Source organism: Moschus berezovskii, chromosome 8 (genome assembly GCF_049115385.1).
Source record: "Moschus berezovskii isolate FMDL1 chromosome 8, NW_MosBer_1.0, whole genome shotgun sequence".
NCBI classification, from domain to species: Eukaryota; Metazoa; Chordata; class Mammalia; order Artiodactyla; family Moschidae; genus Moschus; species Moschus berezovskii.
In genome coordinates this window covers 41973386-41989008 of record NC_142467.1, presented here as the reverse complement: position 1 = coordinate 41989008, position 15623 = coordinate 41973386, and the positions used below count along the sequence as shown (strand labels likewise).

At 38.3% G+C, this 15623-nt stretch overlaps 1 protein-coding gene across 4 annotated transcripts in view; it reads right to left on the bottom strand.

Moving 5' to 3' along the window:
• The window catches only part of CLINT1 (clathrin interactor 1), a 58823-nt gene extending 43804 nt beyond the window's left edge, over window positions 1-15019 (bottom strand). For 2 of the 4 annotated variants that reach the window (XM_088838536.1, XM_088838537.1), the window contains exon 1: window positions 14785-15019. In XM_088838536.1, the coding sequence (XP_088694662.1) occupies window positions 14785-14825 (41 nt within the window). In that variant the 5' untranslated portion in view covers window positions 14826-15019. The remainder of the gene's footprint in view (window positions 1-14784) is intronic. The other 2 variants (XM_055428777.2, XM_055428778.2) reach the window with 1 other exon arrangement.
• Window positions 15020-15623: the final 604 nt, after the last annotated feature.

The following is a 15623-nucleotide window of genomic DNA, read 5'->3' as shown; positions in this document are numbered from 1 at the left end:
ATTTCTTTCTGAAAATAAAGTGACAGATCTTCAGCAAAAAAAAAAAAAAAACTTTATCAGTCTAAAAGGAATGTTAATTATATATTGTTATTGTTTTCAGCTTATTCCTTATATATCTCAACGTAGCCAAAGGGAGATAACCTATGCTAAATTCCAACACCAGGGCTATATCTCCAGCAAATTTCTCAAGGTCTTTTAACTCTTAATGTTCATATTACTTGTATTTAATTATTTAATATGTAATCTTGCTGCTTTTTACATTTATACATACATAGTTAACTTGTCAATTGTTCAAAAAATGAGATTCTCAATATATGACCAGTTCTTTCCAATTCAGGTCAAAAGGATTTCACATTCCAAATGAGTTATCTATTTGGTTTGGGGTAAAGTAGGCATTAAGTCTACACTTAAGATAGAAATCCTAAGATTATCCACAGAAAATTATTCTTCAATACTTATTTCCACAAATGTCACAAACAGGTATTTTATATTTGCTTGCTAAATAAAGTGCCAACATTCAGCACTCTAATTAGAATAGTACTGCCATAATTAATTGAGACTTAAATTACTCAGTAATCAGCTGCTAGTATAAACAATTCAAAAGCCAAACAGGAATTTAGTATGTGAATTACAGGTTGTAACATGAAATACCATTAGGAAAAGTACATTCTAGAGGGCATTTTATTGACATAATCACATTATCTACAATACATATACTTGTACAGAAAATGCTTTTCTATTTGTCTTTTTATACTTAAGTGATTTACAGAAAGCAAATTACATTGTTGGGGAGAGAATGGCAATGTAGCACCCTTCACAAATCTTAATTATCTTAAGGTTTAAAAATATGAAACAAAAATGTAAAACCTTAATTATTCAAAAGAAAAATACTACCACCACACTTCCAAAGAGGTCTTTATCCCACGTGCCAACTCTTTTACTGTAGGTGCTCCAACATATAGGAAATTATATCAAAATCTTAACTGTGACAGAAAAATCTCTCTAGTCCACCACACATTTCTTTTAAAAATGTGTCCCACTGCGAAAAACAACCAAAACCAGGGATTCTTGCAGAAATCGCCAACTCCAGGGCTGAAGTAGTGAAAATACAGGATAAGCCTGAAACAGCTTGTGCCAGAATTTAAGAAAGTGCTCAGAAAAATAAAAGAACATGACAAATATAATCATTCCTCCAGTAATGCATTAAAGAGTTTTAATAGAGTGAACATTGTATGTTATGCTTTTAGATACAGAATGCATCAATTTTAATGTAAAGGAAGTTTACAGTTAAAACATGATATTTAGGCTCACCTGATTTTTTATAATTAACATCATTTTATTTTATAATTAAGTTACTGTAAAAAGGAACAATTAGTAATATAATGTATGCAAATCTTATTCTTTTGGTACATCAACCATCACACCCCTTGCCTCAAACCATGTTAGCATGTCAAGCAATCCTAAAGGTTAAACATTTCAAGCAACTAATAGGCCAATCACAACCTCAATGACTCTATAGGATTATTCTAGTTACAAAGTGTTCATGAAAAATAGTAATCTATTATTATTTTTAATGACAAAAGTTAATAAAAGCTAGTGAAATGTTGTACTATTAGATACAACAGTAATATTCTATTTATGACTCTGAATAACTACAGCACAGATTCCCATTTGCCAGAATAACTTTTAGTGAAATATTCAGCATAAAACATTTATTTGAAAATTGTTCTGGAAATACCAGTCATTACAAACTCAACTATATATGTTATGACACACATTATCAATGCAAGCACAAGTGTCTCAAATGCCATTTCTAATAAATTTTGAAAGCACATGCTCCTGAGGTCCATATTTTTTTAAGTACAAGAATATTATTCCTATTCAAAAACCAGAAACAGTCCTACTCTGTACTTAAAGAAGCTTCAGACTGGCATTGTTTTGTCTATAAGTTTACTTGTGAAACTATCTTTCCTATTGCTGACAGCTGCTTAAGGTCACTTAAAATAGGTTATTTAGTAAATCAATTTCTTCTCAAAAAAGAAAGGACAGTGCGATGTTTATCTTTATCAAGAGATGTGTATGTTAAACTAGTTTCAGAAGCAAATCAAACATCCCAGGGTATTAAAAATGGATACAGTGTAAGAATTATTAGCATTATACATCCCAATTCTAGTTTTTACAGGTACAATAAAATAGTAGCTACTAAAATAACTTTAATAGTAAAGATTTTGTTAAAGGGGTTTAAAGTTTATTAAAAAGTTTTGCCAACTTTTAAATTCCTACTCTTTGGAACTAATCTAAGGAGTGAGTTTTTGTTCACCTTTATCTTTTAATTTTAGGTTACACTTTTTAAGGTTACCTCATGACTAAACCGGAGAAGGCAATGGCAAGCCACTCCAGTACTCTTGCCTAGAAAATCGCATGGACAGAGGAGCCTGGTGGGCTGCAGTCCACGGGGTTGCTACTAGTCGGACACGACTGAGCGAATTCACTTTCACACATTGGAGAAGGAAATGGCAACCCACTCCAGTGTTCTTGCCTGGAGAATCCCAGGTACAGCTGGTCAGCTGCCGTCTATGGGGTCGCAGAGTTGGACACGACTGAAGCAACTTAGCAGCAGCAGCAGCATGACTAAACAAGACCAAAGAACCAGAATTTATTGATAACACAATGGTAAACCTTTTTATAATATATTATCTCATTTAATTCTAACAGTCCTAGAAGGTAGTAGATCTTATCCCCATTCTATACAGAAATGTACAAAGTCTCTTGATATATGTCTTCCCTCAAATTACTCCTTTCACCCCTCATTTAAAAACAAAATTGAAACTTAAAGAAGTTAGCTCAGCTTGGGCATACTCATAACAAATTATCTTTTAAAATATGTGGCAACCTATTTAAAATATTCTATTACTAAGTCACTTCAGTCATGTCCGACTCTGTGTGACCCCACAGACGGCAGCCCACCAGGCTTCCCCATCCCTGGGATCCTCCAGGCAAGAACACTGGAGTGGGTTGCCATTTCCTTCTCCAATGCATGAAAGCAAAAAGTTAAAGTGAAGTTGCTCAGTTGTGTCCGACTGACTGAGCAACCCCATGGACTGCAGCCTACCAGGCTCCTCCATCCATGGGATTTTCCAGGCAAGAGTACTGGAGTGGGGTGCCATTGCCTTCTCTGAAAATATCCTATTAAGATAATTTTATTAACTGTATTGGGCTTCCCTGGTGATTCAGTGGTAAAGAATCCACCTGCCAGTGCAGAGGATGCAGTTTCAATCGCTGGTTGGGAAGATGCCCTGGAGAAGAAAATGGCAACCCATTCCAGTCTTCTTGCCTGGGAAATCCCATGGACAAAGGAGCCTGGTGGGTTGCATAGTCCATGGGGTCGCAAAAGAGTCAGACACGACTTAGTGACTAAGCAACAACAATTATTAACTGTATTATAAGACTCCTTCAGGAAAATAATGTAAAAGAAAGCACCAAAATTAGTTAAGCTTAAAGAAAAGCATAAAACCCTTCTAAAAGGAGAAAATGATGAAACAGCCTACACTGGGACAATATGTGAAAATTACACCTTTGTAGACACAAATGCTAGACATTGTACAGTTTGACCACATCACTTATAGGTATTTCCACTTCTTTGTGATTAAGTTCAGATGTACTGCCAAATATCAAACACTAACTGAAAGAATATAAGAAATCCTATCAATAGGAGAAATCCTGCACATCAGCAGTGATAGTTTGAGTTTCTAGAACTACCTGTGTCAGAGAAGGCAATGGCAAGCCACTCCAGTACTCTTGCCTAGAACATCCCATGGATGGAGGATCCTGGTAGGCTGCAGTCCGTGGGGTCACTAAGGGTCGGACACAACTGAGCGACTTCACTTTCACTTTTCACTTTCACACATTGGAGAAGGAAATGGCAACCCACTCCAGTGTTCTTGCCTGGAGAATCCCAGGGATGGGGGAGCCTGGTGGGCTTCCGTCTATGGGGTCACACAGAGTCGGACACGACTGAAGTGACTTAGCAGCAGCAGAACTACCTGTAAGTGAACTCTAATACTTGATATTTAAAAATTTTAAGTGTTATTTAAAATTTTTAAATTAAGACAGCAATATTTTCTCCCACTTTAATCCATGATTAAACTTAGATTTACCTAAGAGCAATTAAACTTAGATTTACTCAAATGACTTTCAAATCCCAAAAACTAGACTCAACTTTTCTGACATTAAAGAAATTGTTCCCAGACCCTTACTACTAAAATTTTGAAACCTATATAATTTATTTCCCCTCAAACTCTCAAACAAACACACACCATCAAACACCTGTACTTTATTTAATCTGGACTATCTGGGGATAGAAGGGGAACTTCTTTTGAAACAGAACAGCTTCTGAGACAGTATCACTGATGTCATCCTCTGCTTGGAACCATTCAGCAGTAGGTTCTTATTAGTGACCACATCATTTGACCTGTGTTTCAGATGTTTCATTCTATGTTTAACACCTTTTTTGGCCTTATTGTCCTTTCAGCAGATACACATTTTTTAAATACCAGGATTTATCTATTTCATTAAGCTTTTGCTCAGTCTTAATTGTTCTTTCCATTCCCTGAATTTCTACAGTATTCATACCTATACCACAAATTTGGTTATCATACCATCTTATATTATTCTGTCTTTTGCATGTGCTTGTCATGTGCATCCACTTAACAGAACCATAAGCTGCACTGGAACCATAAGGTCTGTCACTCAGTTTACAGTGCTGTACAGTGCTCACGGTAGATATTTAATAAGCACTCACTGAAGGATCCCTGTAAGATTAGTAAGAATATCAGTAATGTATTTTCAGTTATTGTATACCATTTAGATATTACAACCTATGCCATCCTCCTTGGATAAGCACATACTGAACTAAGGAAAATTATTTTCAAATTACCCAATTTAAGCTGAGTGTAAGAAAAGTTGGGAAACTTTGTACATAAATCAGGGATTAATACAACACAGCACTACAGGCACAGCTAACTGACATAAAGATCAAAGACTTGGTAGCTCAGACGGTAAAGCATCTGCCTGAAATGCGGGAGACCCGGGTTCGGTTGGGAAGATCCCCTGGAGAAGGAAATGGCAACCCACTCCAGTACTCTTGCCTGGAAAATCCCATGGACTGAGGAGCCTGGTGGACTACAGTCCACGGGGTCGCAAAGAGTCAGACACGACTGAGTGACTTCACTTTATTAAAGCTGTGGAAGCTGATTACAGGGTAAATTTTGAACCTATGATACAGCTTATGACTGTCATGAACTTTTTTTTAGGATTAATTACAATGAGTAAGTTCATTATAATAGCTAAGATTTCCTTTTCCACTGACAAAACAACTGTTTGGTTCTCAATCATTGAAGGGCATCCTATTTATAGACAATATTCAGAGGCTAGAAAAATTTTCTTTTATGACCAGTATATATAGGGAAAAAGAATAAATGCTTATTGGATTTGATTCAGAAGCTTATAAACTTCTCCGAAGTGATTTTTAACTGGTTTAAGGCATTCACCAGTAATTCACCTTCATTACAGTAATGTCTTGTACAAGTTAGCAAAAACTGTGAAATATATGTTCTAAAAGCAGACACTAGATTTAAATCTAGATTCTATTTTCTAGATGTGTTATTTCAGGCAAGTTTCTGGACTTCTCTGTGGCCAGTTTTCTCAACCACAAATTAATATTAATAATAATGCTGTCACTATTGTTACTGGCACATGGCAAATACTCAATAATGATTTATTAGAAGTATCTGGACTTGCCCTCAAGAGGTTTACATCCCAGAGGCAGCAGATGGACAGATGTAAATAAAAGTAGCAGAAGTGGCTTGTGCTAAAATAATAGCAGAGCAGCTTGTGTGAATGCAGGCATTTTATTAGACTGACACAGAACAGTGAATGAGGGAGCACGGTGGTACATGAGGTCAGAGGAAGCAGCAGAGCTAGACCAAGTAGAGGCTGGTAAGCAGCAAAATAAAAAGTGGCTGCAGAGTTCTGAACCGATGTGACTTACAACAGTTTTAAAGAATCACCCTTGTTGCTGTGTGCAGATTACAGGATTAAAATTTTTATTTGGCTTCATGAGAAATGAGCCACACTTCAGATACCCAGTCAGTACCAAACTTAAAACTATAAACCAAACATATCATACCATTATGGCTTAACTGTTAATAAAAAGTTTTAATCATACAATCTTAAGTCACTTTTAAAAATTACAAGTGATGAATGTTCTTTAATGATTTGCTAATACTGCATGAAAATTGCAAGAAAAACAAACTGAATTTTCAATGTATATCTTCTATTACAAAAATAAAGGCTATCTAGGGGAATTCCCCGGAGAAGGCAATGGCACCCCACTCCAGTACTCTTGCCTAGAAAATCCCATGGGCGGAGGAGCCTGGTAGGCTGCAGTCCATGGGGTCGCACAGAGCTGGACACGACTGAAGCGACTTAGCAGCAGCAGCAGCAGGGGAATTCCCTGGTGGGCTACTGGTTAGGACTCCACGCTTTCACTGAGAGGGTCTGATTCAAGGACTGGTGGGAAAACTAAGATCCCACAAGCCACGATGGTACAGCCAAAGAGAACAACAAAAGCGGGGCCAGGGTGGGGTGGGTCGCTGGTATCGAGAATTTTTTTTTGAGTGAAATTTTACCTGATGAGTTTGTGTGGAAGTTATAAAAATTTGGGCCTCCCTTGTGGCTCAGCCGGTAAGGAATCTGCCTGCAATGCAGGAGACCTGGGTTCAATCCCTGGGTTGGGAAGATCCCCTGTAGAAGGGAAAAGCTACCCACTCCAGTATTCTGGCTTGGAAAGAGTTGGACATGACTGAGTGACTTTCACTATAAAAAATTATTCATAATTAGAATTATGTATAACTTAACTCTACAGGTGTGTACATGTGTAATCAGTTGTATCTAACTCTTTGAGACTCCATGGACTATAGCCAGCCAGGCTCCTCTATCCATGGAATTTTCCAGGCAAAGAATACTGGAGTGGGTTGCCATTTCCTTCTCCAGGGGATCTTCCCAACCCAGGGATTGAAACTTACTCTCCTGAGAATTTATAAACTAAGCAAAATTCCTACGTCAAAAGAAGACACTCCAAAACAGGGCTAACTGGACTTAAATACAAAACACGCCTGTTAATCTGCTATTGTTGCACATTAACAAAATTATTCATATTTAATAATTCATTAGCTAGATCTATCCAGTCATGAAGAGCTATCAACTGGTTCCAATGTGGGAATGCATTATGTTACTCTACCTATATTTAATTTTCTGGCTAATGGACTCTGGTAAGCCAAAATGATTTCTTACCAACTTGGGACAGTGTATCAAAAAACTGGAAAGCACACTGTAACGTGCTTTCCTTCTAAATGTGTGCTCACTCAGTTGTGTCTGACTCTTCACAACCCCATGGGGACTGCAGCCCACCAGGCTCCTCTGTCCATGGGATTTCCCAGGAAAGAATACTGGAGTGGGTTGCCATTTCCTTCTCCAGGGGATCTTCCTGACTCAGGGATTGATCCCATGCTTTCTGCATCTCCTGCATTGGCAGGCAGGTTCCTTATCCACTGAGCCACCTGGGAAGCCCCCTTTCTTGTATATACTGCTCCTTTACTATCAGAGTTTATGAACTGGCAATCACATTTTAGCATTACTTTTCTTGATTCTGTTCAGTTTCTTTAAGGATAGATTGTCCACTTCAATTTGCCTTCATAAATCTTTATATATTTTAGAAGAAATACTTTATATTAGCAGCATCTTTAAAACCTTGAGAAATACAAAACAAGCTGAAAAAAAAATGAGCAGATGGAAATTGCAATATGTCTTTCCAAAGACTTTATTCCTCAACGTGTCTTTCAAAAGAGTTTCTGTAATATGCTTTACAATATTAAAGGCATTTGTGATTTGCTAAACACAACACAAGGCACACATAACAGATATTTTTATGAGTTCTATGGGTTGCTTAATGTGTCTATTTAGCTGAATACACATTGAAAATAATGATTTATGGATTAAGACACAGTTCTTACACACTTGTAAATAATTGAGCTTGAAATTTTCTTTATTCCTTCAAACACTATATTCTTTTGATTTTTTTCTACATGTTATAAATTGTTATAAATTATTTTGTGCTTTGCACAATAATAGTAGCATTTCAAGAGTTTATTTTATGTCAAGCACTATGCTAAGTGTTTCAAATAAATTTAATCCTCACAAGAACTCTGTAAAACAAAATAACCATCCTATTTTATAGATGGGAAAGTTTGGAGATATTGTCCCAATCCCCAGGATCACTATTTCTTAGTGATGGACCTAGGATTTCAATCCATTTCTGATCTCTGAACCACAAACTTCTTCCCAGATTCACTCAACACCAGATGGAAGTGCCTAAGTATAAGACAGTGCATATAGCTAGCAAAGTAATATAAAAATATATGCAGGGACTAGCATACATAATTAGACTTAACAATGAAAATCATAAGAAGTGGCACCTTAAAAAAAAAAGGATAAACAGTTAAGTATACTGCTCCAGAATGTTAGGTAATGTCAGCTAAGACTAAAAAGAGCTAATCTTTATACATAAGACTCCTGCTGCTGCTGTTGCTAAGTCACTTCAGTCGTGTCCGACTCTGTGTGACCCCATAGACAGAAGCCCACCAGGCTCCCCCGTCCCTGGGATTCTCCAGGCAAGAACACTGGAGTGGATTGCCATTTCCTTCTCCAATGTGTGAAAGTGAAGTCGCTCAGTCGTGTCCGACCCTTAGTGACCCCACGGACTGCAGCCTACCAGGTTCCTCCATCCATGGGATTTTCCAGGCAAGAGTATTGGAGTGGCTTGCCATTGCCTTCTCCAAACATAAGACTCCTAAGACTCATTAAAAGTACTACAAGTGTACTTTGACTCTATGAAGTAGGCCTGTTGTCCCCAGAATTGGAATTTGAATTTATCAAGTGAGTAGATACAATTACCAAATTGCAGGGCATACAGATGTAAGAGAAACAAACCACCTTATGGGAACCAATTAACAAAATCCAAACTGAAGAAAGTACAAAAAACTTAATTTCTTCAACAAATAAACAGTATGAGTGAAAAAAAAGACCAGGATTGAACCTAGACAAAAAGAGAATCAAGAGATATACCCACCAACTCAGAAACATCAAAGAGGAATCATGAGGTAAATGAGAAAGGAATGATGACTGGACATTCGATATGAAGAAATCATCTTTCTTAAAAGATATGATAATGATATTATGATAAAAAAAATATGACTCTTTACCTTTTGGAGATTGATACAAATGAAATGATACATTGTCTTTTAGTGGATGTTATCAGTGAACAGACGAAAAACTACTTGAAAACACTAGGGCACAGGAAAACGTAAGAGGCAGCTAAGAGTTTTAAAAAGCATCTTGGCACTTGTACTAACTAGACTAATTTAAACTACAGAAAAATCACTCTTAAGATACGATAGCAAAAGATAAAACTCATCTTTCTTTGCCAACTATTCTTAAGTAATCTTTTAAAACTTTGAACAGAGTTACAGATTTTACCGTTTGTTATAAACTGGTATACATAATTTAACCAGAACCATAAGAAAATTAGTATTGTGTGAATTCTGAAGCACTTTCAATATGTTGTAGGAATAATGTGGACTTTCTTGAGTTTTACACATTCATAAGTGAATGGTCTGTATCTCGTGCCTTTGTTGGTTTTCTGTGAGCTGTAGTTTCTGGGAAGTGAGCAGCTCTCATTCCTGCAACTCTTGTAATCCAGTCATTCGTGTGCCTCCTTCATGAGGATTCAGTGCGGCTGTGATGCTGTTATCCCTCTGATAGTAACTCTAACTCGGTGTAAAGCCCCAAAGGTCTGTTACTTATTTTTATTTTATATTGTACTATATTTTATTTACAGTATTGTGTTTGTTTCAGGTGTATAGCAAAGTGATACAGTCATATATATATATATGAATTAACAAAAGCAGTTCCTGTCTTTTGATGGGGTGCTCATGGTTTATAATGTAAATGGCATTATTTTGAGAGAGGGATAAGGTAGGTATGGCATTGGGTTTTTTCTTTTTGTAGCTTGAGGCAGTTGTAAAATAACTTAATGTCGCTTTTTACAACTGTGTATTCTATAGTATTTTTTCATTTGGTGAAATTTTAACTGTTAATGTTTTTGGCATTGTGCTTTATACCATTTATTAAAAATTAAAAGTTTAAAAATTAAAAAAGAAAACCTACAACTCATCTTTCTTTGGAGTTAAATTCTTAGTATCTACTTGTGTCCAGTTACTAGAAGAGAGGAAGAAAGGATAATGAATTTACTGTTTCAGCAATAACAATTGGTTTAAAGAAAAGTTGATATGGTGAGACTATAAAGCTGAAAATCAACTTTATTTTCAAGTTCTAAGAAGCAAACTGAACAGAGATTTACTGGTAAGATAGGGAAATTAGGGGGAACACATCTGAGGACTGAAAGGGAAAACCAACGATAAGTTCAAGTTGTAGCATATCTGTAGTGGCAAATTTTTTTAGACAGGTATTGTATTTCTCAAGTCCAGAAAATACAGTACTATTCCAATAAAAAAATAAATGTATTATCTGTTGAAATAACTGAATGAAATATTTTCTATTAAAAGCAAAGGGTTCTCCTTCTGGGGTCAGCTAGACTAGAACAGAAATTTACACAATTGTATCATGTTATGCAAACATTTAGAAACTAAAAACATGCAAATACATCAACAAAAATCATCTTAAAGGGAAAAAAATGCAAGCTATGCTTAAGAGATTAACTTAAAATGGACAATCTATAGCAATTGCTAGCGCTGTTTGAATCACTATCTTAAAAAGAATAAGGGCCACTGATTAAATAGATTTACCATTAATATTACTCCCTGCATGAAAGAGAAGGATTGGCTGGCCTTGAACAGTAAGTAGTAGTAAGTGGTTTGATTCACCACTACCAGGTTACCGTCACTGCATTTCCAAAATTTGAAGAAGGCAACAGAACTGCAGCAACTTTCAGTTTATAACAAAAATGGGATAAAATATAAAAATGCTCAATTTTATTTCAGCATCACATGAAGGGAGGCAGGTCAAAGGATGACAATGGTCAAGCTAGTCCCAGTTGATGGGAGTGGTGCCACTTATCCTTTCCTGCCACAGCTCCCTTTAATAAAACCTGAGTACATGTGGGAGGAAACTGGCACTCAAAGCTCTGGTGAGCTTTTGGTTTTATCTGCTTTTCCTCAGTTCCACAATGTCCTGCAAAACAGAGGCATTTAATACCACGAGCAGGTTCAAAACTTGTACAAAGTATCTCCCTAACGTACATGAAGGTATTCAAAATCTCAAGAGTCAATATTTAAAATATATCATTATACTTAAGAACTGCCATCATACTGGATCTAACAGTAGCTTCAGAGGACACTAGAGTACATTTTCCTTCTGAAGTAAACCTCATTGGGCAGGGATATATACTAAATAAAAGTGCTAATTTTCCAGAGTCATGGATCGCACTTATTTACTGCATAAAGCAATTAAATATAACACTTATTGATTGTCACATAAAAAAATTGTCTTTTCAGCTGAAACTGTCTCTGGTGGATAATGACTTTCTAAAATTTATCTGCTGTTATGAAATACTTGCTCCATTTTTCCGACAGAAATTCATCTCTCCAAAATGCCAACGAAGTTGGAAAAAGTCATTCTAGTACAATCCCATCATTTTAAAGATAAGGAATCCAAGCTCTGGAGAGTCATATGATTCTGCCTCAAATTATACATATGGCTAATTTAAAAAGCAGTATCAGAATGTGAACCCAGGTATTCCCAAGCCTCTGTTGCTGCTGCTGCTACTGCTAAGTCGCTTCAGTCATGTCTGACTCTGTGCGACCCCATAGATGGCAGCCCACTAGGCTCACCCATCCATGGGATTCTCCAGGCAAGAACACTGGAGTGGGTTGCCATTTCCTTCTCCAATGTGTGAAAGTGAAAAGTGAAGTCACTCAGTCGTGCCTGACTCTTAGTGACCACATGGACTGCAGTGCTATATCATATAAAGCCTCATTTCTATTCAACACAGCCCTCAGAGCAGTCCTTAATCACTTTACTGTTTCCTCTTTTGCAAGTTTCCTCATCACCTTATCCCCTTGATAATCTGAATAGCTGTTCTATGGATGTTTCACTTCCATTATGGCAATTTAAGATGAACAGTCTAAATGGGCATAATGCCACAGGGACTGGTTTTGTAAAATGTTTGTATTTGGGGCGGAAGAACGATTTCTTTTCTGCCAGTGAAAGATGAAAATTAAGTACTCATCAGTAAAATAACCTCATGTTCTAATCCTAATATGTGTCAGACACCACTGAAAGTTTTTTAAAACGTCCTTGGTGTCAACATTCTTACATGTCCTTGAGTAACCTGGTTTAAGTTTCCATTCTTTTTTAAATTTTTTAAGATATTTATTTGGCTGCACCTAGTCTCAGATGCTGCATGTGAGACCTAGTTCTCTGACCAGGGATGGAACCCGGCCGGGGCCCCCTGCACTGAAGCCCCAAGTCTTTGTCACTGGACCACCAGGGAAATCCCCAGGTTTCCATTTTCATTTGGGGAATAAAAAGGAGGACTGAAGTTATTTTTCAACAGGAGCTCTTCCATTAGATTGACTTTATAGCTATTTACGTGACAAATTTAATCTGAGGTACTTGAAACTTAGTAACAAAGGTGAGAAAAACAACATGAAAAGAGCAAGAATATTGCCTTGATTTGTCTCCTGAAAAAGTGTACCTTGTCTTCAAATTTTTGAGTATCACAAATTTAGTCCCCTAAGGTAAGGTGCTTTTTTAGTGATTTTTTTTCCACCGACCTCTGGTTAAGAAATAGTTTTGTAGAGATTTTTGGATCTTCAAAGACTGTTTAAACTGGTATCCTTTACACCACGTATTAAAGAACAACCAATAAACTTGGATTAAAAAAAAACCCAAAAAACAAAAACATGATTTTATTTTTACCTTTGGAAAGCAAAGGATATATAAATAGCAAAACAAAACCAAAATAAAGGACTGAGGACTTAATGGTCAAATAAATGGTTGACAAAGCAAAACCACCAAATCACTTTTCAAACATGGAACTTTTCTCTTAATGAATTTTAATATTACTCTTGATGTAGAACATGTGCTATAACTACCAAAAGCATACTGATCTAAACTTACTGCATTATGGCCTTTATATGTTATTTAAGTCCTTCGCCCTTAATTCTCACAACATTCTAAGGTAAATATCCATCACTATTTTCATATTTCATCTAAGAAAACTGGGACACTTCAAGGTTAAGTAATTTGCCAAGGTGACAGAGCTTGAATCCAGCTCTGCAGGTTCAGAAATCTGTACTCCTTAGGCACTCTACTGCATTCTCGGTAGCACAGAAAACTTGAAAATACAGTCAAACTCTAAATTCTGTCTGATGTATTATCCAAGCCACTGAATTTTTTCTTACTGAAGTATAGTTGATTTATTAGTTTCAGGTGTACAAACAGTAATTCGATAATTTAACAGATTATACTGTATAAAGTTATGATAAAATGGTGGCTGTATTTCCTGTGCTGTACATTATATGCTTGGATCTAATTTATTTTATACATAGCAGTTTACAATAAGTTATTTTTTGGGGGGTCAAGAAAGCCAAGAATTTGCCATCCTCACTTCCTGATTTTAGACTGGATGAGTGGCACAAATGAACTGTTTTTGCCATTACACTTATTACATCATCACTAAAACCTGAAAAGAAGGGGACTAGTTAAATTCTTAAACTTTACTTCCTGCTGTTCTAGAAGACCTTACTTAACTATTGTTATAATCTATATGATACACTCAATGTAAGTGTTAAGGTTTCCCTAGGGTAGTAAGATACTAAAGTGATCACTTAAATCTTAAAATAGTGTCAGCTATGCATTAGTCATTTTACCTGCCTGTACTTACAAGTAGATCAACAGGATATAAACCTTGGTGGTTTCCTTCTTTAGGAGATATTTCTTGTTAATTCAATGATTAGTTAATTAAACCAAATGGAACAAATGGCCCTCCAAAAATGAAATGTAGTGGAAAAGGAAACAGAGGAAAGGAATCACAGTAAGTTACATGGTGATCTACTCTCACTACTGTAAGAAAAGCAAAGGAGAGAGTCTGAGTAACTTCAGTCTGACCACAATGGCCACTTGTTACACCTACCACCCACTACAATACCTCAGGCTCATTAGAAATTAAAAGCAGCTCAGCAAGGTAAAGGGTACATCCCAACCAGGCCTAAGGTCTCTACAACCGCTGAGGAGCACAGGGAGCCACTGAAATAAGTTTCCCCACCCTCAAGCTTTCACTGCTGCCCAGGAGGCAAAGACTTTAAAAGCCAGGGGCCAAGACAGTTCTCCGGCCAGGGCAGTGACCCAGCTAGAGACAACCCTGCCCCCGCCCCTGATCAACGTGTCCGCGCCTAGAGGGGTGGGGTAGCTGCAGGGTGAGGAAGGCCTGGATAGGAGATAAGGGGACTAAGATGTTTCCACAGAGAAAAGGTCCCTTCGACTGGCGGATCGGGACGCGGCCCCGGGGAGAGTCGCCCGCCGCCATGACAGGGCCGGCCCATCTGGGGGGCGTGACGCGGGGGGCCCGCAGCGCAGAACCGGCTCCCCTTTCCCCCCGCCCCTCCCCCGCGTGGGCCTCGGCCACAACTGCCCCCCGATACTCACGCTTTGTCCACCAGCTCCCGCACCTTCCACATGTTCAACATCTTGCCCGAGCGGGCCGGGCCTCCACCTCCCTCTCCTGTACCCCACGGGCCCCGGAACACTTCCGCGCCGGGGCAGATCCAGGCCGGGGACTCTGCCGCCGCCGCCGCCCGCCGCCTCAAACTCCCCCAGTCAGCTCCTTCTCTTTCCACAGCCGCGGCGCCGCCAGTGACACGTCGAGACGCGGGGGCAGAGGCGCTGCGTGGAGCGGAAGTGCCTGACCTTCCGCCCGCTGCGCGCGGGGCACGCTGGGACTTGTAGTTCTCTGTGCGCCAAATTAGGCTGAAAGAGTTTCAGAGGAAAGGTAAAGTTAGGATTCTTCGGTAAAAGAGCTCTCCGGATTCTCCGCACCCCTACGCAGTAGTCATGTATGGATGTGAAAGTTGGGCCGTAAAGAAAGCTGAGAGCCGAAGAATTGATCCTTTTGAACTGTGGTGTTGGAGAAGACTTTTGAGAGCTCCTTGGACTGCAAGGAGATCAAACCAATAAGTCCTAAAAGAAATCAGTCCTGAATGTTCATTGGAAGTCCTGAATGTTCACTGATGCTGAAGCTGAAACTCCAATACTTCGGCCACCTGATGCGAAGAACTGACTCATTAGAAAAGACCCTGATGCTGGGAAAGATTGAAGGCGGGAGGAGAAGGGGAGGACAGAGGATGAGACGGTTGGGTGGCGTCACCAACTCGATAGCCATGAGTTTGAGCGAGCTCCAGGAGATGGTGAAGGACAGGGAAGCCTGGTGTGCTGTGGTCGATGGGGTCTCAAAGAGTCGGACACGACTGAGTGGCTGAGCAGCAGCA